General features: G+C 51.5%; 1 protein-coding gene across 1 annotated transcript in view; it reads right to left on the minus strand.

Annotated features, from left to right (window-relative positions):
- LOC115127833 (intermembrane lipid transfer protein VPS13C-like) overlaps window positions 1-25,947 on the minus strand; it is a 184,301-nt gene that overhangs the window by 69,731 nt on the left and 88,623 nt on the right. The window contains 8 exon segments of the mRNA XM_065016450.1: window positions 2,095-2,235; window positions 6,830-6,977; window positions 7,943-8,178; window positions 8,999-9,128; window positions 12,225-12,358; window positions 13,921-14,046; window positions 17,317-17,481; window positions 19,357-19,461. Coding sequence (XP_064872522.1) covers window positions 2,095-2,235; window positions 6,830-6,977; window positions 7,943-8,178; window positions 8,999-9,128; window positions 12,225-12,358; window positions 13,921-14,046; window positions 17,317-17,481; window positions 19,357-19,461 — 1,185 coding nt within the window.

Below are 25,947 nucleotides of genomic sequence, written 5' to 3' on the forward strand. Positions count from 1 at the left end.
GGTTAGTGTGTAGGTTTAGGGGTTAGGGTGTAGTATATGTAGGGGTTAGGGTGTAATATATGTAGGGGTTAGTGTGTAGGTTTAGGGGTTAGGGTGTAAGTTTAGGGGTTAGGGTGTAAGTTTAGGGGTTAGTGTGTAGGTTTAGGGATTATAGTGTGTAGCATATGTAGGGGTTAGGGTGTAGGTTTAGGGTTAGGGTGTAGGTTTAGTGTTAGGGTGTAGGTTTAGGTGTTAGGGTGTAGTATATGTAGGGGTTAGGGTGTGGGTTTAGGGGTTAGTGTTAGGGTGTAGGTTTAGGGGTTAGTTAGTGTGTAGGTTTACGTGTTAGGGTGTAGGTTTAGGTGTTAGGGTGTAGTATATGTAGGTGTTAGGGTGTAGTATATGTAGGGGTTAGGGTGTAGGTTTAGGGGTTAGTGTTAGGGTGTAGGTTTAGGTGTTAGGGTGTAGTATATGTAGGGGTTAGTGTGTAGGTTTAGGGGTTAGTGTTAGGGTGTAGGTTTAGGGGTTAGTGTTAGGGTGTAGTATTAGTGTAAGTGTGTAGGGTTAGTGTTAGTGTGTAGGGTTAGGGGTTAGTGTGTAGGTTTAGGGGCTGGTGTGTAGTATATGTAGGGGTTAGGGTGTAGGTTTAGGGGTTAGTGTTAGGGTGTAGGTTTAGGTGTTAGGGTGTAGTATATGTAGGGGTTAGTGTGTAGGTTTAGGGGTTAGTGTTAGGGTGTAGGTTTAGGGGTTAGTGTTAGGGTGTAGTATTAGTGTAAGTGTGTAGGGTTAGTGTTAGTGTGTAGGGTTAGGGGTTAGTGTGTAGGTTTAGGGGTTAGGGTTAGTCTGTGGGTTTAGGGGTTAGTGTGTAGTATATGTAGGGGTTAGGGTGTAGTATATGAAGGGTGTAGGGGTTAGGGTGTAGGGGTTAGGGTGTAGTATATGTAGGGGTTAGGGTGTAGGGGTTATTAGGGTGTAGTATATGTAGGGGTTAGGGTGTAGGGGTTAGGGTGTAGGGGTTAGGGTGTAGTATATGTAGGGGTTAGGGTGTAGGGGTTATTAGGGTGTAGTATATGTAGGGGTTAGGGTGTGGTATATGTAGGGGTTAGGGTGTGGTATATGTAGGGGTTAGGGTGTGGTATATGTAGGGGTTAGGGAGTAGGGGTTAGGGAGTAGGGGTTAGGGTGTAGGGGTTAGTGTGTAGTATATGTAGGGGTTAGGGTGTGGTATATGTAGGGGTTAGGGAGTAGGGGTTAGGGTGTAGGGGTTAGTGTGTAATATATGTAGGGGTTAGGGTGTAGGGGTTAGGGTGTAGTATATGTAGGGGTTAGGGTGTAGTATATGTAGGGGTTAGGGAGTAGGGGTTAGGGTGTAGGGGTTAGTGTGTAGTATATGTAGGGGTTAGGGTGTAGGGGTTAGGGTGTAGTATATGTAGGGGTTAGGGTGTAGGGGTTAGGGTGTGGTATATGTAGGGGTTAGGGTGTGGTATATGTAGGGGTTAGGGTGTGGTATATGTAGGGGTTAGGGTGTGGTATATGTAGGGGTTAGGGTGTAGGGGTTAGGGTGTGGTATATGTAGGGTGTAGGGTGTGGTATATGTAGGGGTTAGTGTGTAGGGGTTAGGGTGTAGGGGTTAGGGTGTGGTATATGTAGGGGTTAGGGTGTAGGGGTTAGGGTGTGGTATATGTAGGGGTTAGGGTGTGGTATATGTAGGGGTTAGTGTGTAGGGGTTAGGGTGTAGGGGTTAGGGTGTGGTATATGTAGGGGTTAGGGTGTAGTATATGTAGGGGTTAGGGTGTAGTATATGTAGGGGTTAGGGTGTAGTATATGTAGGGGTTAGGGTGTAGGGGTTAGGGTGTGGTATATGTAGGGGTTAGGGTGTGGTATATGTAGGGGTTAGGGTGTGGTATATGTAGGGGTTAGGTATATGTAGGGGTTAGGGTGTGGTATATGTAGGGGTTAGGGTGTGGTATATGTAGGGGTTAGGGTGTAGGGGTTAGGGTGTAGTATATGTAGGGGTTAGGGTGTAGGGGTTAGGGTGTGGTATATGTAGGGGTTAGGGTGTGGTATATGTAGGGGTTAGTGTGTAGGGGTTAGGGTGTAGGGTGTAGGGTGTTACCTGTAGCCAGTGTAGCTGGGCCCGGAGACTTCTCTGATGAGGCGACTGTTTGAACTCCACATGAATCCCAGACAGGAAGTTCCTCCTGATAGTACTGGAAAAGGGCTGACGCATCACCATGGGAACCTTCCCAAAGTTCACCTGCATGGGTAAAGGAGGTAAATATTCACATCAGTGTCCGTTTCCCCCCTACCCCGTGTCCGTTTCCTCCCTACCCCGTGTCCGTTTCCTCCCTACCCCGTGTCCGTTTCCCCCCCTACCCCGTGACCGTTTCCCCCTACCCTGTGTCCGTTTCCCCCTACCCCGTGTCCGTTTCCCCCTACCCAGTGTCTCCCCTCCCCGTGTCCGTTTCTCCCCTACCCCGTGTCCGTTTCCTCCCTACCCCGTGTCTCCCCTACCCCGTGTCAGTTTCCCCCTACCCCGTGTCAGTTTCCCTCCCTACCCCGTGTCCGTTTCCCCCTACCCAAGTCCGTTTCCCCCTACCCCGTGTCCGTTTCCCCCTCCCCGTGTCCGTTTCTCCCCTACCCCGTGTCCGTTTCCTCCCTACCCCGTGTCTCACCTACCCCGTGTCAGTTTCCCCCTACCCCGTGTCAGTTTCCCTCCCTACCCCGTGTCCGTTTCCCCGTGTCTGTTTCCCCCTACCCCGTGTCCGTTTCCCCCTACCCCGTGTCCGTTTCCCCCTACCCCGTGTCCGTTTCCTCCCTACCCAGTGTCCGTTTCCCCCTACCCCGTGTCCGTTTCCCTACCCCGTGTCCGTTTCCCCTACCCAGTGTCCGTTTCCCCCTACCCCGTGTCCGTGTCCCCCTACCCCGTGTCCGTTTCCCCCTACCCCGTGTCCGTTTCCTCCCTACCCCGTGTCCGTTTCCTCCCTACCCCGTGTCCGTGTCCCCCTACCCCGTGTCCGTTTCCCCCTACCCCGTGTCCGTTTCCCCCTCCCCCGTGTCCGTTTCTCCCCTACCCAGTGTCCGTTTCCCCACTACCCCGTGTCAGTTTCCTCCCTACCCCGTGTCCGTTTCCCCATGTCCGTTTCCTCCCTACCCCGTGTCCGTTTCTCCCCTACCCCGTGTCCGTTTCCCCCTCCCCCGTGTCCGTTTCTCCCCTATCCCGTGTCTCCCCTACCCCGTGTCCATTTCCCCCTACCCCGTTTCCCCCTACCCTGTGTCCTTTTCCCCCTACCCCGTGTCCGTTTCACCCCTACCCCATGTCCGTTTCCCCGTGTCCGTTTCCCCCTACCCCGTGTCCGTTTCCGTTTCCTCCCTACCCCGTGTCCGTTTCCCCCGTCCGTTTCCCCCCCTACCCCGTGTCCGTTTCCCCCCTACCCAGTGTCCGTTTCCCCCTACCCAGTGTCCGTTTCCCCCTACCCAGTGTCCGTTTCCCGTGTCCGTTTCCCCCTACCCCGTGTCCGTTTCCTCCCTACCCCGTGTCCGTTTCCCCCTACCCCGTGTCCGTTTCCCCCTACCCCGTGTCCGTTTCCCCCTACCCCGTGTCCGTTTCCCCCTACCCCGTGTCCGTTTCCCCCCTACCCCGTGTCCGTTTCCCCATGTCAGTTTCCTCCCTACCCCGTGTCCGTTTCCCCCTCCCCGTGTCCGTTTCTTCCCTACCCCGTGTCTCCCCTACCCCGTGTCCGTTTCCAAACTAACCCGTGTCCGTTTCCCTCCTACCCCGTGTCCGTTTCCCCGTGTCCGTTTCCTCCCTACCCCGTGTCCGTTTCTCCCCTACCCCATGTCCGTTTCCCCCTACCCCGTGTCAGTTTCCCCCTACCCCGTGTCCGTTTCCCCCTAACCCGTTTCCCCACTACCCCGTGTCCGTTTCCCCCTACCCCGTGTCCGTTTCCCCGTGTCCGTTTCCTCCCTACCCCGTGTCCATTTCTCCCCTACCCCGTGTCAGTTTCCCCCTACCCCGTGTCAGTTTCCCCCTACCCCGTTTCCCCACTACCCCGTGTCCGTTTCCCCCTACCCCGTGTCCGTTTCCCCGTGTCCGTTTCCTCCCTACCCAGTGTCCATTTCTCCCCTACCCCGTGTCCGTTTCCCCTACCCCGTGTGCCCCTACCCCGTGTCCGTTTCCTCCCTACCCCGTGTCCGTTTCCCCACTACCCCGTGTCCGTTTCCCCCTACTCCGTGTCCGTTTCCTCCCTACCCCGTTTCCCCCTACCCCGTGTCTCCCTACCCCGTGTCCGTTTCCTCCCTACCCCGTGTCCGTTTCCCCTACCCCGTGTCCGTTTCCCCCTACTCTCTGTCCGTTTCCTCCCTACCCCGTTTCCCCCTACCCGTGTCTCCCCTACCCCGTGTCCGTTTCCCCACTACCCCGTGTCCGTTTCCCTCCTACCCCGTGTCCGTTTCCCCGTGTCCGTTTCCTCCCTACCCCGTGTCCGTTTCTCCCCTACCCCATGTCCGTTTCCCCCTACCCCGTGTCCGTTTCCCCCTACCCCGTGTCCGTTTCCCCCTACCCCGTTCCCCACTACCCCGTGTCCGTTTCCCCCTACCCCGTGTCCGTTTCCCCCGTGTCCGTTTCCTCCCTACCCCGTGTCCATTTCTCCCCTACCCCGTGTCCGTTTCCCCCTACCCCGTGTCCGTTTCCCCCTACCCCGTGTCTCCCCTACCCCGTGTCCGTTTCCTCCCTACCCCGTGTCCGTTTCCCCAATACCCCGTGTCCGTTTCCCCCTACTCCGTGTCCGTTTCCTCCCTACCCCGTTTCCCCCTACCCCGTGTCTCCCCTACCCCGTGTCCGTTTCCTCCCTACCCCGTGTCCGTTTCCCCCTACTCTCTGTCCGTTTCCTCCCTACCCGTTTCCCCCCCCTACCCCGTGTCTCCCCTACCCCGTGTCCGTTTCCTCCCTACCCCGTGTCCGTTTCCCCCTACTCCGTGTCCGTTTCCCCCTACTCCGTGTCCGTTTCCTCCCTACCCCGTGTCCGTTTCCTCCCTACCCCGTTTCTCCCCTACCCCGTGTCCGTTTCCCCCCTACCCCGTTTCCCCTACTCCAGTGGTTCCCAAACTTTTTAGTTTAGATAGACCAGTCGTGTGAGAAACTCGTCATCATGCAAGCCGTCAGACAAGTGAAAATTATGGTCAGTAAAGAAAACTTCAAGCTCGTCTCTCAATTATATAAAAAAATAATAATAATTGCTCCTTGTAAACACGTTACATGGTCGCTGCCCATATCATTGCATAGTGCAGAAAATACGAGAGTTCAAGAGCTTTAACAAAGTTAACCATGTTCACTGTAGTGTCCAAAACGTCTATCAAGCTGTCAGGCATTCCCTTGGCAGCGAGAGCCTCTCCGTGGATGTTGTAGTCTACCCAAGAGCCTCTAGGTGGATGCTGCAGTGTACCCAAGAGCCTCTCGGTGGATGCTGCAGTGTACCCAAGAGCCTCTAGGTGGATGCTGCAGTCTACCCAAGAGCCTCTAGGTGGATGCTGCAGTCTACCCAAGAGCCTCTAGGTGGATACTGCAGTGTACCCAAATGGCGTTGGGAGCAACTGCTTGCACGCGCGTTACCACTCCACTATGTCTCCCTGTCATGGCTTTTGCGCCATCAGTACTGATACCAACATCAGCAGCAGCTGTCAGTGAGAGTAACAGTTAATGTGATTGGATGTTCATAATTTGACTAGGCCGTCAGTGAGAGTAACGGTTAATGTGATTGGATGTTCATAATTTGACTAGGCTGTCAGTGAGAGTAACGGTTAATGTGATTGGATGTTCATAATTTGACTAGGCTGTCAGTGAGAGTAACGGTTAATGTGATTGGATGTTCATAATTTGACTAGGCTGTCAGTGAGAGTAACGGTTAATGTGATTGGATGTTCATAATTTGACTAGGTTGTCAGTGAGAGTAACGGTTACTGTGATTGGATGTTCATAATTTGACATTGTGTTTTTATTTTGCTGAACACTAGATGGTTTACATTTATTTTTGGTCGTGAAATTAGGCTCCTCGGGCAAGGAAAAAAACTTTACCCAAATGTATCGCCTCGTTAGAAAAAATAAATGGACTGTTTAAATTATTATTATATATATATATTTAAACGTGAATCACATTTTTATTTGGCGTGCCCCCGACGGAATACCCTGGGGTATACCTGCTCTATTCCCATAAAGTAGTTCAGATGGTTTGGGTTCCAGACATCTCTAATAAAATAGATCAGATGGTTTGGGTTCTAGACATCTCTAATAAAATAGATCAGATGGTTTGGGTTCTAGACATCTCTAATAAAATAGATCAGATGGTTTGGGTTCTAGACATCTCTAATCAAATAGATCAGATGGTTTGGGTTCTAGACATCTCTAATAAAATAGATCAGATGGTTTGGGTTCTAGACATCTCTAATAAAATAGATCAGATGGTTTGGGTTCTAGACATCTCTAATAAAATAGATCAGATGGTTTGGGTTCTAGACATCTCTAATAAAATAGATCAGATGGTTTGGGTTCTAGACATCTCCAGTCTAGAATAGTCCTATATATTTTGGGACCTAACCCATGTTAACAAATTGTCTGGTTCTGTCTGGTTCTGTTAAATCCAGAACAGTATAATAAACTGCTCTCAGCCAGGACCCAAATGTTCAGTTAATACCCCCCCCTTGTGTGTCCGTAATGCCCTCTATATAAAAAAATATGGATGCCTTGTGGCCAAAGTGGCCCGTTGTGCCCTTGGGCTGAATAATTAGAAATCCCTTCTCCCGGCTGCCAATCACCGTAGCCTCCTCCGAACCAACTCACAGTGTGATTCTCATACCTCTAAGTTGGTCTCCAGTTTGACCCAGCCGGGTTCAGGTGTGCCTCCAGCCAGGTGTTTCTGGTAGGCCTTCTCCAACAGCCTGATGTTCCTCTGGTTGAAAGGCTTCCATCGGCTCTTAGGTCTCATCTCCCACACCACACCAGAGCTGAGACCAACAGGCATCATCAAACATCACCGTTCAGATCAATACCTTCATTTACATGATGCCTGTGGGTCTCATCTCCCACACCACACCAGAGCTGAGACCAACAGGCATCACCATTCAGATCAAGAACTTCATTTACATGATGCCTGTTGGTCTCATCTCCCACACTACACCAGAGCTGAGACCAACAGGCATCACCATTCAGATCAAGAACTTCATTTACATGATGCCTGTTGGTCTCATCTCCCACACCACACCAGAGCTGAGACCAACAGGCATCACCATTCAGAACAAGACCTTCATTTACATGATGCCTGTTGGTCTCATCTCCCACACCACACCAGAGCTGAGACCAACAGGCATCATCAAACATCACCATTCAGATCAATACCTTCATTTACATGATGCCTGTTGGTCTCATCTCCCACACCACACCAGAGCTGAGACCAACAGGCATCACCATTCAGATCAAGACCTTCATTTACATGATGCCTGTTGGTCTCATCTCCCACACCACACCAGAGCTGAGACCAACAGGCATCATCGTTCAGATCAATACCTTCATTTACATGATGCCTGTTGGTCTCATCTCCCACACCACACCAGAGCTGAGACCAACAGGCATCATCAAACATCATCGTTCAGATCAATACCTTCATTTACATGATGCCTGTTGGTCTCATCTCCCACACCACACCAGAGCTGAGACCAACAGGCATCATCAAACATCACCATTCAGATTAATACCTTCATTTACATGATGCCTGTTGGTCTCATCTCCCACACCACACCAGAGCTGAGACCAACAGGCATCATCGTTCAGAACAAGACCTGCATTTACATCTGAGGGACCAACTTCTACACAAGGGTCTGTATGTCTGTGACTATGGTTGGGTGTGTCTGACTGACTGTATCTGACTGTGTGTGTGTGTGTGTGTGTGTGTGTGTGTGTGTGTGTACGTTACCTGGTGATGCCGACATATGCGATCTCCTGGCGGTTGTCGTTGTTGACGAGCGACAGGCCAAGGTTCTGCAGCGACACGTTCACTTCCTGTTGGAACTGCTCCAGCTCCTCCGCCTGCCGCGCCTTGGTCACCACGGCAACGTCCTCGGTGAAGAGCAGCACGCGCTGGCGACCATCCAGGAAGGACACCCAGTGGACCTGGGATAGACCGTCGTACGCAAACTGACCACACTCATCCTGTATGGGGGGGCATGGACAGACAGGAGAGAGAGAGACAGAGACACAAGGACAGACAGACAAGCAGGCAGACAGGAGAGAGAGAGACAGATACACAAGGACAGACAGACAAGCAGGCAGACAGGAGAGAGAGACAGAGACACGAGGACAGACAGACAAGCAGACAGACAGGAGAGAGAGACAGAGACACGAGGACAGACAGACAAGCAGGCAGACAGGAGAGAGAGAGACAGAGACACGAGGACAGACAGACAAGCAGGCAGACAGGAGAGAGAGACAGAGAGAGAGAGAGAGAGACACAAGGACAGACAGACAAGCAGGCAGACAGGAGAGAGAGAGAGACACAAGGACAGACAGACAAGCAGGCAGACAGGAGAGAGAGAGAGACACGAGGACAGACAGACAAGCAGACAGACAGGAGAGAGAGAGAGACAGAGACACAGAGAGACAAATCAAATCGTATGTCACATGAGCCGAATACAACAAGTGTAGACCTTACAGTGAAATGCTTACATACAAGCCCTTAACCAACAATGCAGTTTGAGACAGAGAGACAGAGAGAGACAGAGAGACAGAGAGAGAAGACAGAGAAGAGAGAGAAGACAGAGAGAAAGAGAGAGACAGAGAGAGAGAGACAGAGAGAGAGACAGAGAGAGACAGAGAGAGACAGAGAGAGACAGGGATATAGAGAGAGACAGAGAGAGACAGAGATATAGACAGAGACAGAGAGAGACAGAGATATAGACCAGTCCTCTCAGTTGGCATGGCTGGGTGTGTAACCAGGACTAGTCCTCTCAGTTGGCATCGCTGGGTGTGTTACCTTAACCAGGTCCAGGTCTCCACTGCTGTGCTCCTGACACTTCCAGCTGAGTTTGCGGACCCCTGCAGGGTTGTCCCAGGCAAACCTCTGGGCTTCTCCTGGATTCAGCGCTCTGCTCTCTGTGGAACCGCTGGGGATAAAGGAGATCAGGTCAAACGCAGAAGAGAGTCCAACTAAACACAACTCAGGGTCCTCCACTTGTCATGGCTAGAGGGGAGAAAACAGCACTATGTTACTACAGGAATTCAAATACTGTATTGTAAGGACCAGGGATAGGGATATGGGTTAGGGATATGGGTTAGGGATATGGGTTAGGGATATGGGTTAGGGATATGGGTTAGGGATATGGGTTATGGTTAGGGATATGGGTTAGGGATATGGGTTATGGGTTAGGGATATGGGTTAGGGATATGGGTTAGGGATATGGGTTAGGGATATGGGATAGGGATATGGGATAGGGATATGGGTTAGGGTTAGGGATATGGGTATGGGTTAGGGATATGGGTTAGGGATATGGGTTAGGGATATGGGTTAGGGATATGGGTTAGGGATATGGGTTAGGGATATGGGTTAGGGTTATGGGTTAGGGATATGGGTTAGGGGGATATGGGTTAGGGCCAGGGTTAGGGATATGGGTTATGGTTAGGGATATGGGTTAGGGATATGGGTTATGGTTAGGGATATGGGTTAGGGATATGGGTTAGGGATATGGGTTAGGGGGATATGGGTTAGGGCTATGGGTTAGGGATATGGGTTAGGGATATGGGTTAGGGCCAGGGTTAGGGATTATATGGGTTATGGTTAGGGATATGGGTTAGGGATATGGGTTATGGTTAGGGATATGGGTTAGAGATATGGGTTAGGAATATGGGTTACGGTTAGGGACATGGGTTAGGGCCAGGGTTAGGGATATGGGTTAGTGATATGGGTTAGGGATATGGGTTAGTGATATGGATTAGGGATATGGGTTAGGGCCAGGGATATGGGTTAGGGATATGGGTTAGGGATATGGGTTAGGGATATGGGTTAGGGATATGGGTTAGGGATATGGGTTAGGGATATGGGTTAGGGATATGGGTTAGGGATATGGGTTAGGGATATGGGTTAGGGATATGGGTTAGGGATATGGGTTAGGGATATGATATGGGTTAGGAATATGGGGGGTTAGGGATATGGGTTAGGGATATGGGTTAGGATATGGGTTAGGGATATGGGTTAGGATATGGGTTAGGGCCAGGGTTAGGGATATGGGTATAGTTAGGATATGGGTTAGGGATATGGGTTATGGGCTAGGATATGGTTAGGGATATGGGTTAGGGTTAGGGATATAGGGATATGGGTTAGGGATATGGGTTAGGATATGGGTTAGGGATATGGGTTAGGGATATGGGTTAGGGTTAGGGATATGAGTTAGGGATATAGGGATATGGGTTAGGGATATGGGTTAGGGTTAGGATATGGGTTAGGGATATGGGTTAGGGATATGGGTTACGGTTAGGGATATGGGTTAGGGATAGGGGTTACGGTTAGGGATATGGGTTAGGGATATGGGTTAGGGATATGGGTTAGGGATATGGGTTAGGGATATGGGCTAGGGATATGGGCTAGGGATATGGGTTAGGGATATGGGTTAGGGATATGGGTTAGGGATATGGGTTAGGGATATGGGTTAGGGATATGGGTTAGGGATATGGGCTAGGGATATGGGTTACGGGTTAGGGATACGGGTTAGGGATACGGGTTAGGGATATGGGCTAGGGATATGGGCTAGGGATATGGGCTAGGGATATGGGTTAGGGATATGGGTTAGGGATATGGGTTAGGGATATGGGCTAGGGATATGGGTTAGGGATATGGGTTAGGGATATGGGTTAGGGATATGGGTTAGGGATATGGGTTAGGGATATGGGTTAGGATATGGGTTAGGGATATGGGCTAGGGATATGGGCTAGGGATATGGGCTAGGGATATGGGTTAGGGATATGGGTTAGGGCTATGGGTTATGGTTAGGGATATGGGTTACGGTTAGGGATATGGGTTAGGGATATGGGTTAGGGCTATGGGCTAGGGATATGGGCTAGGGATATGGGCTAGGGATATGGGTTAGGGCTATGGGTTACGGTTAGGGATATGGGTTACGTTTAGGGATATGGGTTAGGGATATGGGTTAGGGATATGGGTTAGGGATATGGGTTACGGTTAGGGATATGGGTTAGGGATATGGGTTACGGGCTAGGGATATGGGCTAGGGATATGGGCTAGGGATATGGGCTAGGGATATGGGTTAGGGATATGGGTTACGTTTAGGAATGTGGGTTAGGGATATGGTTACGGCTAGGAATATGGGTTAGGAATATGGGTTACGCTTAGGGCTATGGGTTACAGGTTATGGGTTAGGAATATGGGTTACGGTTAGGGTTAGGGGTTAAGGTTCAGTCTAACCTCTGTCTGTAGGAGATGGTAACCCAGGGTGTGTGGTTGCCCAGGGTAGGGTTAGGGGTTAAGGTTCAGTCTAACCTCTGTCTGTAGGAGATGGTAACCCAGGGTGTGTGGTTGACTATGTTAGGGTTAGGGGTTAAGGTTCAGTCTAACCTCTGTCTGTAGGTGATGGTGACTATGTTAGGGTTAGGGGTTAAGGTTCAGTCTAACCTCTGTCTGTAGGAGATGGTAACCCAGGGTGTGTGGTTGCCCAGGGTAGGGTTAGGGGTTAAGGTTCAGTCTAACCTCTGTCTGTAGGAGATGGTAACCCAGGGTGTGTGGTTGACTATGTTAGGGTTAGGGTTAAGGTTCAGTCTAACCTCTGTCTGTAGGTGATGGTGACTATGTTAGGGTTAGGGGTTAAGGTTCAGTCTAACCTCTGTCTGTAGGAGATGGTAACCCAGGGTGTGTGGTTGCCCAGGGTAGGGTTAGGGGTTAAGGTTCAGTCTAACCTCTGTCTGTAGGAGATGGTAACCCAGGGTGTGTGGTTGACTATGTTAGGGTTAGGGGTTAAGGTTCAGTCTAACCTCTGTCTGTAGGTGATGGTGACTATGTTAGGGTTAGGGGTTAAGGTTCAGTCTAACCTCTGTCTGTAGGAGATGGTAACCCAGGGTGTGTGGTTGACTATGTTAGGGTTAAGGGTTAAGGGTTAGGGCTTAAGGTTCAGTCTAACCTCTGTCTGTAGGAGATGACAACCCAGGGTGTGTGGTTGACTAGGTTAGGGTTAGGGGTTAAGGTTCAGTCTAACCTCTGTCTGTAGGAGATGGTAACCCAGGGTGTGTGGTTGACTATGAGAGCTGGAGCAGCTCCATCATAATAGTCAGTGAAGCTGATCACAGTAGAGTTGTCTGAGATGTTCACGTCGACGATCACACCTCCATACTACAGACAGGAAGAGAGGTCACAGTGAATAACACCTCCATACTACAGACAGGAAGAGAGGTCACAGTGGATAACAACACCCCCATACTACAGACAGGAAGAGAGGTCACAGTGAATAACACCTCCATACTACAGACAGGAAGAGAGGTCACAGTGGATAACAACACCTCCATACTACAGACAGGAAGAGAGGTCACAGTGGATAACAACACCTCCATACTACAGACAGGAAGAGAGGTCACAGTGGATAACAACACCTCCATACTACAGACAGGAAGAGAGGTCACAGTGGATAACAACACCTCCATACTACAGACAGGAAGAGAGGTCACCGTTGATGATAACATCTCCATACTACAGACAGGAAGAGAGGTCACAGTGGATAACAACACCCCCATACTACAGACAGGAAGAGAGGTCACAGTGGATAACAACACCTCCATACTACAGACAGGAAGAGAGGTCACAGTGAATAACAACACCTCCATACTACAGACAGGAAGAGAGGTCACAGTTGATGATAACACCTCCATACTACAGACAGGAAGAGAGGTCACAGTGGATAACAACACCTCCATACTACAGACAGGAAGAGAGGTCACAGTGGATAACAACACCTCCATACTACAACAGACAGGAAGAGAGGTCACAGTTGATGATAACATCTCCATACTACAGACAGGAAGAGAGGTCACAGTGGATAACAACACCTCCATACTACAACAGACAGGAAGAGAGGTCACCGTTGATGATAACATCTCCATACTACAGACAGGAAGAGAGGTCACAGTGGATAACAACACCTCCATACTACAGACAGGAAGAGAGGTCACAGTGGATAACAACACCTCCATACTACTACAGACAGGAAGAGAGGTCACAGTGGATAACAACACCTCCATACTACTACAGACAGGAAGAGAGGTCACAGTGGATAACAACACCTCCATACTACAGACAGGAAGAGAGGTCACAGTTGATGATAACATCTCCATACTACAGACAGGAAGAGAGGTCACAGTGGATAACAACACCTCCATACTACAGACAGGAAGAGAGGTCACAGTGGATAACAACACCTCCATACTACTACAGACAGGAAGAGAGGTCACAGTGGATAACAACACCTCCATACTACTACAGACAGGAAGAGAGGTCACAGTGGATAACAACACCTCCATACTACAGACAGGAAGAGAGGTCACAGTTGATGATAACATCTCCATACTACAGACAGGAAGAGAGGTCACAGTTGATGATAACACCTCCATACTACAGACAGGAAGAGAGGTCAGTTGATGAGAAACAACATTGGAAAGTTGCATCTGATACTTCAAGGCCATTGCAGACAGACAACAAAGGTAATGATAATAAATGAGAATGTGTTCTGTTGTCAGTGAATGAACCTGTTAAAGGAGAGTAAATCAGGTCAGTGATATGTGGCTGACTGGTCCATGTCCAGCAGACAGGAAGTGAGGTCAGTTATATGTGGCTGACTGGTCCATGCCCAGCAGACAGGAAGTGAGGTCAGTGATATGTGGTGTATCTCCAGGGACACTGACCTGATCCATGCCCAACAGGGTGCCGTTGTCCTGCTTGTTGAAGAAGAAGGACTTGGACTTGGAGTCTGAGCCCACGACCCTGACACACAGCTTCCCTGTGATCAACTCTGGCCAGAGGGGGAGGCACTGGAAACACAGGGAAGACAAAAAGGCCAGTCAGTCAGACAGTCGGACACGGGGAAGGCAACAGTCGGACACGGGGAAGACAACAGTCGGACAGACTGTCACAGGGAAGACAACAGTCGGACACGGGGGAGGCAACAGTCGGACACGGGGGAGGTAACAGTCGGACACGGGGAAGGCAACAGTCGGACACGGGGAAGGCAACAGTCGGACACGGGGAAGGCAACAGTCGGACACGGGAAGGCAACAGTCGGACACGGGAAGGCAACAGACAGGACACGGGAAGACAACAGAGGACCAGGGAAGACAGACAGACGGACACAGGGACAACAGCCGGAAGACACACAGGCAGACAGACGGACAACAGGGAAGAGAACAGGTCACAGTCGACGGGAGGCAACAGGGAACTACAACAGTCGGACAGGGGAGAGGGACACAGGGAGGCAACAACAGACAACAGTCGGGCACGGGAAGACAACAGCGGGAAGGCAACAGACGGAAGACAACAGCCGGACAGACAACAAAGGGAAGACAACAGTCGGGAAACAGGGGAAGACAACAGTCACAGGGAAGACAACAGTCGGAGGAACAGTCGGACACGGGGAAGGCAACAGTCGGACACGGGGGAAGGGTCGGACACGGGGAATGCAACAGTCGGACGCGGGGGAGGCAACAGTCGGACACGGGGAGGCAACAGTCGGACACAGGGAAGGCACCAGTCGGACACAGGGAAGGCACCAGTCGGACACAGGGAAGACACCAGTCAGACAGACGGACACAGGGAAGGCAACAGACGGACACAGGGAAGACAACAGTCAGACAGATGGACACAGGGAAGACAACAGCCAGACACAGGGAAGACAACAGCCAGACAGAGGGAAGACAACAGCCAGACACAGGGAAGACAACAGCCAGACACGGGGAAGACAACAGCCAGACACGGGGAAGACAACAGTCCAGACACGAAGACAGGCGGACACAGGGAAGACAACAGCCAGACACAGGGAAGACAACAGTCGGACAGAGGGAAGACAACAGGGAAGAAGACAACAGCCGGACACAGGGAAGACAACAGCCTGGCAGTCAGACAGACGGACACAGGGAAGACAACACAGGCAGACAACAGCGGACACAGGGAAGACAACAGTCAGTCAGGGAAGACAACAGCGGACACAGGGAAGACAACAGCGGACACAGGGAAGACAACAGCCGGACAGGGAAGACAACAGCCGGACACAGGGAAGACAACAGCCGGACACAGGACAGAGCGGACACAGGGAAGACAACAGCCGGACACAGGGGAAGACAACAGCCGGACACAGGGAAGACAACAGTCGGACACAGGGGAGGCAACAGCCGGACACGGGAAGACAACAGTCGGACACAGGGAAGCAACAGTCGGACACAGGGAAGGCAACAGTCGGACACAGGGAAGACAACAGTCGGACACGGGGGCCAGACACAGGGAAGACAACAGTCAGACACAGGGAAGACAACAGTCGGACAGACACGGGAAGACAACAGTCGGACACAGGGAAGGCACCAGTCAGACAGACGGACACGGGGAAGACAACAGTCAGACAGACGGACAGGGAAGACAACAGACGGACACAGGGAAGACAACAGACGGACACAGGGAAGACAACAGTCGGACACAGGGAAGACAACAGCCGGACAGACACAGGGAAGACAACAGCCGGACAGACGGACACAGGGAAGACAACAGTCGGACACGGGAAGACAACAGTCGGACACAGGGAGGCAACAGTCGGACACGGGGAGGCACAGGGGGAAGGCAACAGTCGGACACGGGGAGGCAACAGTCGGACACGGGGGGAGGCAACAGTCGGACACGGGGAAGACAACAGTCGGGCACGGGGAAGGCAACAGTCGGGCACGGGGAAGGCAACAGTCGGACACGGGGAAGACAACAGTCGGGGGTAAGACAACAGTCGGACACAGGTAAGACAACAGTCGGACACAGGGAAGACAACAGTCGGACACAGGGAAGACAACAGTCGGACACAGGGAAGACAACAGTCGGACACAGGGAAGACAACAGTCGGACACAGGGAAGACAACAGTCGGACACAGGGAAGACAACAGTCGGGCACAGGGAAGGCAACAGTCGGACACAGGGAAGGCAACAGTCGGACACGGGGGGGAAGGCAACAGTCGGACACGGGGAATGCAACAGTCGGACGCGGGGGAGGCAACAGTCGGACACGGGGAGGCAACAGTCGGACACGGGGAGGCAACAGTCGGACACAGGGAAGGCACCAGTCGGACACAGGGAAGACACCAGTCAGACAGACGGACACAGGGAAGGCAACAGACGGACACAGGGAAGACAACAGTCAGACAGATGGACACAGGGAAGACAACAGCCAGACACAGGGAAGACAACAGCCAGACACAGGGAAGACAACAGCCAGACACAGGGAAGACAACAGCCAGACACGGGGAAGACAACAGCCAGACACAGGGAAGACAACAGCCAGACACAGGGAAGACAACAGCCAGACACAGGGAAGACAACAGCCAGACACAGGGAAGACAACAGCCAGACACAGGGAAGACAACAGCCGGACACAGGGAAGACAACAGCCGGACACAGGGAAGACAACAGCCGGACACAGGGAAGACAACAGCCGGACACAGGGAAGACAACAGCCGGACACAGGGAAGACAACAGCCGGACACAGGGAAGACAACAGCCGGACACAGGGAAGACAACAGCCGGACACAGGGAAGACAACAGCCGGACACAGGGAAGACAACAGCCGGACACAGGGAAGACAACAGCCGGACACAGGGAAGACAACAGCCGGACACAGGGAAGACAACAGCCGGACACAGGGAAGACACACAGGGAAGACAACAGCCGGACACAGGGAAGACAACAGCCGGACACAGGGAAGACAACAGCCGGACACAGGGAAGACAACAGCCAGACACAGGGAAGACAACAGCCAGACACAGGGAAGACAACAGTCAGACACAGGGAAGACAACAGTCGGACAGACGGACACAGGGAAGACAACAGTCAGACACAGGGAAGACAACAGTCGGACAGACGGACACAGGGAAGACAACAGTCGGACACAGGGAAGACAACAGTCGGACAGACGGACACAGGGAAGACAACAGTCGGACACAGGGAAGACAACAGTCGGACAGAGGAACACGCTCATCATACGTTCATTATTACATTCACACACACACACACACACACACACACACACTAAATCCAAACACGCGGTCGGTCCTCACCTCTGTAGAGGAGATGTAGTGCCACTTCCCGTTGACGCTGCCCTCCTCTGTCTGCACCTCTCCCACCTCCAGCTCGTAGGAAGACTTGTTGACCAGCGTGAAGAACGGACTCATGGTCACCATCTTGGTCAGGTTGAAACTACTCATCTGAATGCTGACGCCAACCTACAAAACACATGACTCAGACTGTCAGACTGTCTGTCCTTCACAATGTGGCTGTAGTGTCTCAGTTAAAACACATGACTCATACTGTCTGTCCTTCACAACGCGGCTGTAGTGTCTCAGTTAAAACACATGACTCATACTGTCTGTCCTTCACAACGTGGCTGTAGTGTCTCAGTTAAAACACATGACTCAGACTGTCAGACTGTCTGTGTTTCACAACGTGGCTGTAGTGTCTCAGTTAAAACACATGACTCAGACTGTCAGACTGTCTGTCCTTCACGAGGCGGCTGTAGTGTCTCAGTTAAAACACATGACTCATACTGTCTGTCCTTCACAACGTGGCTGTAGTGTCTCAGTTAAAACACATGACTCAGACTGTCCCCTCCTTCACAACGTGGCTGTAGTGTCTCAGTTAAAACACATGACTCAGACTGTCAGACTGTCTGTCCTTCACAACGTGGCTGTAGTGTCTCAGTTAAAACACATGACTCAGACTGTCAGACTGTCTGTGTTTCACAACGTGGCTGTAGTGTCTCAGTTAAAACACATGACTCAGACTGTCAGACTGTCTGTCCTTCACAAGGCGGCTGTAGTGTCTCAGTTAAAACACATGACTCATACTGTCTGTCCTTCACAACGTGGCTGTAGTGTCTCAGTTAAAACACATGACTCAGACTGTCTGTCCTTCACTACGCGGCTGTAGTGTCTCAGTTAAAACACATGACTCAGACTGTCAGACTGTCTGTCCTTCACAACGCGGCTGTAGTGTCTCAGTTAAAACACATGACTCAGACTGTCAGACTGTCCCCTCCTTCACAACGCGGCTGTAGTGTCTCAGTTAAAACACATGACTCAGACTGTCTGTCCTTCACTACGCGGCTGTAGTGTCTCAGTTAAAACACATGACTCAGACTGTCAGACTGTCTGTCCTTCACAACGCGGCTGTAGTGTCTCAGTTAAAACACATGACTCAGACTGTCAGACTGTCTGTCCTTCACAACGCGGCTGTAGTGTCTCAGTTAAAACACATGACTCAGACTGTCAGACTGTCTGTCCTTCACAACGCGGCTGTAGTGTCTCAGTTAAAACACATGACTCAGACTGTCAGACTGTCTGTCCTTCACAACGCGGCTGTAGTGTCTCAGTTAAAACACATGACTCAGACTGTCAGACTGTCTGTCCTTCACAACGTGGCTGTAGTGTCTCAGTTAAAACACATGACTCAGACTGTCAGACTGTCTGTCCTTCACAACGCGGCTGTAGTGTCTCAGTTAAAACACATGACTCATACTGTCTGTCCTTCACAACGTGGCTGTAGTGTCTCAGTTAAAACACATGACTCAGACTGTCAGACTGTCCCCTCCTTCACAAGGCGGCTGTAGTGTCTCAGTTAAAACACATGACTCATACTGTCTGTCCTTCACACGTGTTGAGGGTTTGAGTCAACTGGCTGTGTGTTGAGGGTTTGTGTCCTGTTAAAACCCAGATCATCATAGGGTTTGAGTCCTGCGTGTTTGAGGGTTTGAGTCCTGCGTGTTTGAGGGTTTGAGTCCTGCGTGTTTGAGGGTTTGAGTCCTGCGTGTTTGAGGGTTTGAGTCCTGCGTGTTTGAGGGTTTGAGTCCTGCGTGTTTGAGGGTTTGAGTCCTGCGTGTTTGAGGGTTTGAGTCCTGCGTGTTTGAGGGTTTGAGTCCTGCGTGTTTGAGGGTTTGAGTCCTGCGTGTTTGAGGGTTTGAGTCCTGCGTGTTTGAGGGTTTGAGTCCTGCATGAGGCCACTGAATGTCACCGTAAGTCACTTGGATAAAGCATTATATATGTGAAATAAAACATTACATTCCAGAGTTGTGACCGTTTTTTTGTACGTTGTCATTTCCTCACCAGATAGTCCATGGTGTTGGCAGGGCATCTGACACACCCATAACTCCCCACCGTATCCAATGAGAAGCCATCAGACCAGGAACTGGTGGACACACAGAGCTGCAGCTGTAGAAAGACAACACCCAGTGTTACTGAGAGAAGCAGCTGATCCCCTGTTAGACACGCCCCCTTCAGAGAGAGGACTGAAAGACACGCCCCATTCAGAGAGAGAACTGAAAGACACGCCCCCTTCAGAGAGAGAACTGAAAGACACGCCCCCTTCAGAGAGAGAACTGAAAGACAACACCCAGTGTTACTGAGAGAAGCAGCTGATCCAGAGAACTGAAAACAACACTTTCAGAAGAGAACTGAAAGACACACCCCTTCAGAGAGAGAACTGAAAGACACACCCCCTTCAGAGAGAGAACTGAAAGACACACCCCTTCAGAGAGAGAACTGAAAGACACGCCCCCTTCAGAGAGAGAACTGAAAGACAACCCCAGTTCAGAGAAGAGAATCTGAAAGAGACACGCCCTTCAGAGAGAGAACTGAAAGACACGCCCAGGGAGCATTCAGAGAGAGAACTGAAAGACACGCCCCACATTCAGAGAGAGCTAGGAAGGTTTGAGACTGAAAGACACGCCCCTTCAGAGAGAGAACTGAAAGACACGCCCCTTCAGAGAGAGAACTGAAAGACACGCCCCCTTCAGAGAGAGAACTGAAAGACACGCCCCTTCAGAGAGAGAACTGAAAGACACGCCCCCTTCAGAGAGAGAACTGAAAGACACGCCCCCTTCAGAGAGAGAACTGAAAGACACGCCCCCTTCAGAGAGAGAACTGAAAGACAACACCCAGTGTTACTGAGAGAAGCAGCTGATCCCCTGTTAGACACGCCCCCTTCAGAGAGAGAACTGAAAGACACGCCCCCTTCAGAGAGAGAACTGAAAGACACGCCCCCTTCAGAGAGAGAACTGAAAGACAACACCCAGTGTTACTGAGAGAAGCAGCTGATCCCCTGTTAGACACGCCCCCCCTCAGAGAGAGAACTGAAAGACACGCCCCCATTCAGAGAGAGAACTGAAAGACACGCCCCCTTCAGAGAGAGAACTGAAAGACAACACCCAGTGTTACTGAGAGAAGCAGCTGATCCAAGAGCGGGAAAAACACTTTAAAAGATGCTGTCTTATCTGGGATGTATCACATTCAGGGAGCAGTTTGGGGTCAGTTTGGGGACTGCTAGGGAAGGTTTGAGAAACACTGTTAGACACTGAAAGACACACCCCCTTCAGAGAGAGAACTGAAAGACACGCCCCATTCAGAGAGAGAACTGAAAGACACGCCCCCCTTCTGAGAGAGAACTGAAAGAAACGCCCCCTTCAGAGAGAGACACAGCTTAATGTGAGCTCTTAAATTTTTCAACATTTTTTTAATTTATTTTTTACAAAAGGATAGATTTGGAGTTAGATGACCTTGGATGTTTCGGCAGGGACACATGCAGGATGCTACCTTCTACAGCACGACCTTCGCTACAGATCAAAACTCTAAACCTACAACCTAATTTTGACCAAAATTAACCGGAGAGATGACTGCTGCCAAGGTTTTATTTTCCCAAGCTATACGGAAGGAGCTCCAGCAAAACAAACAGCAGAGACCAGAGGACACCGTCCAACCCGGACCTGAGCTGCCAGGCTTGAAAAGGACAGACCAGATACAAATTTAATTAGCACTAAGGTGTGAAGTAAAAAGGCATTTGGGCCCAACAAATGTCAGGGATCTTTGAAGCGTGCCCTGAAGCCCCCCTCCTGCTGTTCAGAGACCGTCCACTGGCATTTTCTACAAGAAATCTGCCTCCACAAATAAATTGGGTCTGACACCTTCTCCCACTGCCTGGAGTTCACCTGGCAATCTGTTCACCGTCTGCCCTGGTCTCTCTCCCCCTGTCTGGTACAGGTACCCCCACCACACTCACCCCTCTCTCCCCCTGTCTGGTACAGGTACCCCCACCACACTCACCCCTCTCTCCCCCTGTCTGGTACAGGTACCCCCACCACACTCACCCCTCTCTCCCTGGTCTGTCTCCCCCTGTCTGGTACAGGTACCCCCACCACACTCACTCATCTCTCTCCCTGTCTGGTACAGGTACCCCCACCACACTCACCCCTCTCTCCCTGGTCTGTCTCCCCCTGTCTGGTACAGGTACCCCCACCACACTCACCCCTCTCTCCCCTGTCTGGTACAGGTACCCCCACCACACTACCCCTCTCTCCCTGGTCTGTCTCCCCCTGTCTGGTACAGGTACCCCCACCACACTACCCCCTCCCCCTGTCTGGTACAGGTACCCCCACCACACTCCCTCTCCCCCTGTCTGGTACAGGTACCCCCACCACACTCACCCCTCTCTCCCCTGTCTGGTACAGGTACCCCACCACACTACCCCTCTCTCCCCTGGTCTGTCTCCCCCCTCTGGTACAGGTACCTCCACCACACTCCCCCTCTCTCCCCCTGTCTGGTAGAGGGAACCCCCACCACACTCACTCCTGTCTCCCCCTGTCTGGTACAGGTACCTCCACCACACTCCCCCTCTCTCCCCTGTCTGGTAGAGGGAACCCCCACCACACTCACTCCTGTCTCCCCCTGTCTGGTACAGGTACCTCCACCACACTCCCCCTCTCTCCCCCTGTCTGGTACAGGTACCCCACCACACTCACTCCTGTCTCCCCTGTCTGGTACAGGTACCCCCACCCCTCTCTCCCTGGTCTGTCTCCCCTGTCTGGTACAGGTACCTCCACCACACTCACCCCTCTCTCCCCCCGTCTGGTACAGGTACCTCCACCACACTCACCCCTCTCTCCCCCGTCTGGTACAGGTACCTCCACCACACTCACTCCTCTCTCCCCCTGTCTGGTACAGGTACCCCCACCACACTCACTCCTGTCTCCCCCCTGTCTGGTACAGGTACCTCCACCACACTCACTCCTCTCTCCCCTGTCTGGTACAGGTACCCCCACCACACTCACTCCTGTCTCCCCCTGTCTGGTACAGGTACCCCCACCACACTCACTCCTGTCTCCCCTGTCTGGTACAGGTACCCCCACCACACTCACTCCTCTCTCCCCCTGTCTGGTACAGGTACCCCACCACACTCACTCCTGTCTCCCCCTGTCTGGTACAGGTACCCCCACCACACTCACTCCTCTCTCCCCTGTCTGGTACAGGTACCCCCACCACACTTACTCCTGTCTCCCCCTGTCTGGTACAGGTACCTCCACTACACTCACCCCTCTCTCCCTGGTCTGTCTCCCCCTGTCTGGTACAGGTACCCCCACCACACTCACTCATCTCTCCCTGTCTGGTACAGGTACCCCCACCACACTCACCCCTCTCTCCCCCTGTCTGGTACAGGTACCCCCACCACACTCACTCCTCCCTCACTCCCCCCTGTCTGGTACAGGTACCCCCACCACACTCACTCCTCTCTCCCCCTGTCTGGTACAGGTACCTCCACTACACTCCCCTGTCTGGTACAGGTACACCTACCACACTCACCCCTCTCTCCCTGGCCTGTCTCCCCCTGTCTGGTACAGGTACCCCCACCACACTCCCTCCTGTCTCCCCCTGTCTGGTACAGGTACCCCCACCACACACCCCTGCCCCGCTACAACGTTTTCCCCCACCCCGCTCAACGTTTTCCCCGCTACAACATTTTCCCCCTGCCCCGCTACAACGTTATCCCCCTGCCCCACTACGTCCCTTTCCCCCCTGTCTGCCCTACAACGGTTTCCCCCTGCCCTGCTACAACGTTTTCCCCCGCTGGTAACGTTTCCCCCTGCCCCACTACAACGTTTTCCCCCCTGCTACAACGTTTTCCCCCAACGTGCCCTGCTACAACGTTTTCCCCTGCCCCGCTACAACGTTATCCCCTGCCCTGCTGGTACAACGTTTCCCCTGCCCCGCTACAACGTCTTCTCCCCTGCCCCGCTACAACGTTTCCCCCTGCCCCGCTACAACGTTTCCCCCTGCCCCGCTACAACGTACCCCCCATCCCCCTGCCCCCTGCTACAACGTTTCCCCCTGCCCTGCTCCAACGTTATCCCCCTCCAGCCCACAACGTTTCCCCCTGCCCTGCTACAACGTTATCCCCCGCCCCGTAGTTAACCGCTACAACGTGTAGGGGCAATTTTGTTTTTCCCCCTGCCCCAAATACAACGTTAACTGCCTTTTCCCCCTGCCCCTGCTACAATTGTCGTTATTCCCCCCCCTGCCCTGCAAAATATTCAAAACTGTCAAAATATTGTCTGTGAGTATAACAGAACTGATATTGCAACGAAAACTTGAGGAAAATCCAACCAGGAAGTGCCTTTCCCCCTGCCCTTGCTACAACGTTATCCCCCAGCACCCCCTTCCCGCTACAACGTTTCCCCCTGCCCTGCTACAACGTTATCCCCCGCACCGCTACAATGTTTTCCCCTGCCCCGCTACAACATTTTTTCCCCCCTGCCCCGCTAAACGCTTTCCGGCCCCGATTATTTTTGCCCTGCTACAACGTTTCCCCCTGCCCTGCTACAACGTTATCCCCCGCACCGCTACAACGTTTCCCCCTGCCCTGCTACAACGTTATCCCCCGCAAAACGCTAACAATGTTTTCCCCTGCCCCGCTATAACATTTTCCCCTGCCCCGCCCCGCTACAACGTTTTTGCCCCGCTAACTGGGAACGATTCCCCCCTGCCCTGCTACAACGTTATCCCCCGCACCGCCCTTTTCTGCTACAAATCTTCCCCCTGCCCTGCTACAACGTTATCCCCCCGCACCGTTTGTCAACGTTTCCCCTGCCCTGCTACAACGTTATCCCCCGCACCGCTTTTTCCCCTGCCCCGCTACAACATTTTCCCCCTGCCCCGCTACAACGCCAGTTTTGCCCCGCTACAACGTTTTCCCCTGCAGGATTACCAACAACCTAAACTGTTTTGCTATATTGCGGTCACTGAGTCCAAGGTGCTAAAGGAGCTCCTTGAATTTGACCCCCAAAAAACAGCTGGGTCAGATGGTTTAGACGCTTTCTTCTTTAAGGTTGAATCTGGTTTCCCGCTCAGGTTATGGATGTGTCACTGCAACCTTAAAAGGGTCCTCAATGATGTCACCATCGCCCTTGATTCTAAGCAATATTGTGCTGCTGTTTTTATTGACTTGGCCAAAGCTAATCACTCCTCTTTCACCCCAGCTGCCAAACTAACCCTGATGCAGATGACCATCCTACCCATGCTAGATTACAGAGACATAATTTATAGATCGGCAGGTAAGGGTGCTCTCGAGCGGCTAGATGTTCTTTACCATTCGGCCATCAGATTTGCCACCAATGCTCCTTATAGGACACATCACTGCACTCTATACTCCTCTGTAGACTGGTCATCTCTGTAAACCCGTTGCAAGACACACTGGTTGATGCTTATTTATAAAACCCTCTTAGGCCTCTCTATCCGAGAGATCTATTGCATCCCTCATCCTCCACATACAACAACCTTTCTGCCAGTCACATTCTGTTAAAGGTCCCCAAATCATCCCTGGGTCGCTCGTCTTTTCAGTTCGCTGCAGCTAGCGACTGGAACAAGCTGCAACAAACATTCGAACTGGACAGTTTTATCCCCATCTCTTAATTCAAAGACTCAATCATGGACACTCTTACTGACAGTTATGGCTGCTTTGCGTGATGTATTGTTGTCTCTACCTTTTAGACCTTTGTGCTGTTGTCTGTGCCCAATAATGTTTGTACCCTGGTTTGTGTTGCTACCATGTTGTTGTTATGTTGTGTTGCTACCATGTTGTGTTGCCTTGGGTCTCTCTTTATGTAGTGTAGTGTTGTCTCTATGTAGTGTAGTGGTGTCTCTATGTAGTGTAGTGGTGTCTCTATGTAGTGTAGTGTTGTCTCTATGTAGTGTAGTGTTGTCTCTATGTAGTGTAGTGTTGTCTCTATGTAGTGTAGTGGTGTCTCTATGTAGTGTAGTGTTGTCTCTATGTAGTGTAGTGTTGTCTCTATGTAGTGTAGTGTTGTCTCTATGTAGTGTAGTGTAGTGGTGTCTCTATGTAGTGTAGTGTTGTCTCTATGTAGTGTAGTGGTGTCTCTATGTAGTGTAGTGTTGTCTCTATGTAGTGTAGTGGTGTCTCTATGTAGTGTAGTGTTGTCTCTATGTAGTGTAGTGGTGTCTCTATGTAGTGTAGTGGTGTCTCTGTAGTGTAGTGTTGTCTCTATGTAGTGTAGTGTTGTCTCTATGTAGTGTAGTGTTGTCTCTGTATGTAGTGTAGTGGTTGTCTCTATGTAGTGTAGTGTTGTCTCTATGTAGTGTAGTGTTGTCTCTATGTAGTGTAGTGTTGTCTCTATGTAGTGTAGTGTTGTCTCTATGTAGTGTAGTGTTGTCTCTATGTAGTGTAGTGTTGTCTCTATGTAGTGTAGTGTTGTCTCTATGTAGTGTAGTGTTGTCTCTATGTAGTGTAGTGTTGTCTCTATGTAGTGTAGTGTTGTCTCTATGTAGTGTAGTGTTGTCTCTATGTAGTGTAGTGTTGTCTCTATGTAGTGTAGTGTTGTCTCTATGTAGTGTAGTGTTGTCTCTATGTAGTGT

Source organism: Oncorhynchus nerka, unplaced genomic scaffold (assembly GCF_034236695.1).
Source record: "Oncorhynchus nerka isolate Pitt River unplaced genomic scaffold, Oner_Uvic_2.0 unplaced_scaffold_979, whole genome shotgun sequence".
Lineage (NCBI taxonomy): Eukaryota > Metazoa > Chordata > Actinopteri > Salmoniformes > Salmonidae > Oncorhynchus > Oncorhynchus nerka.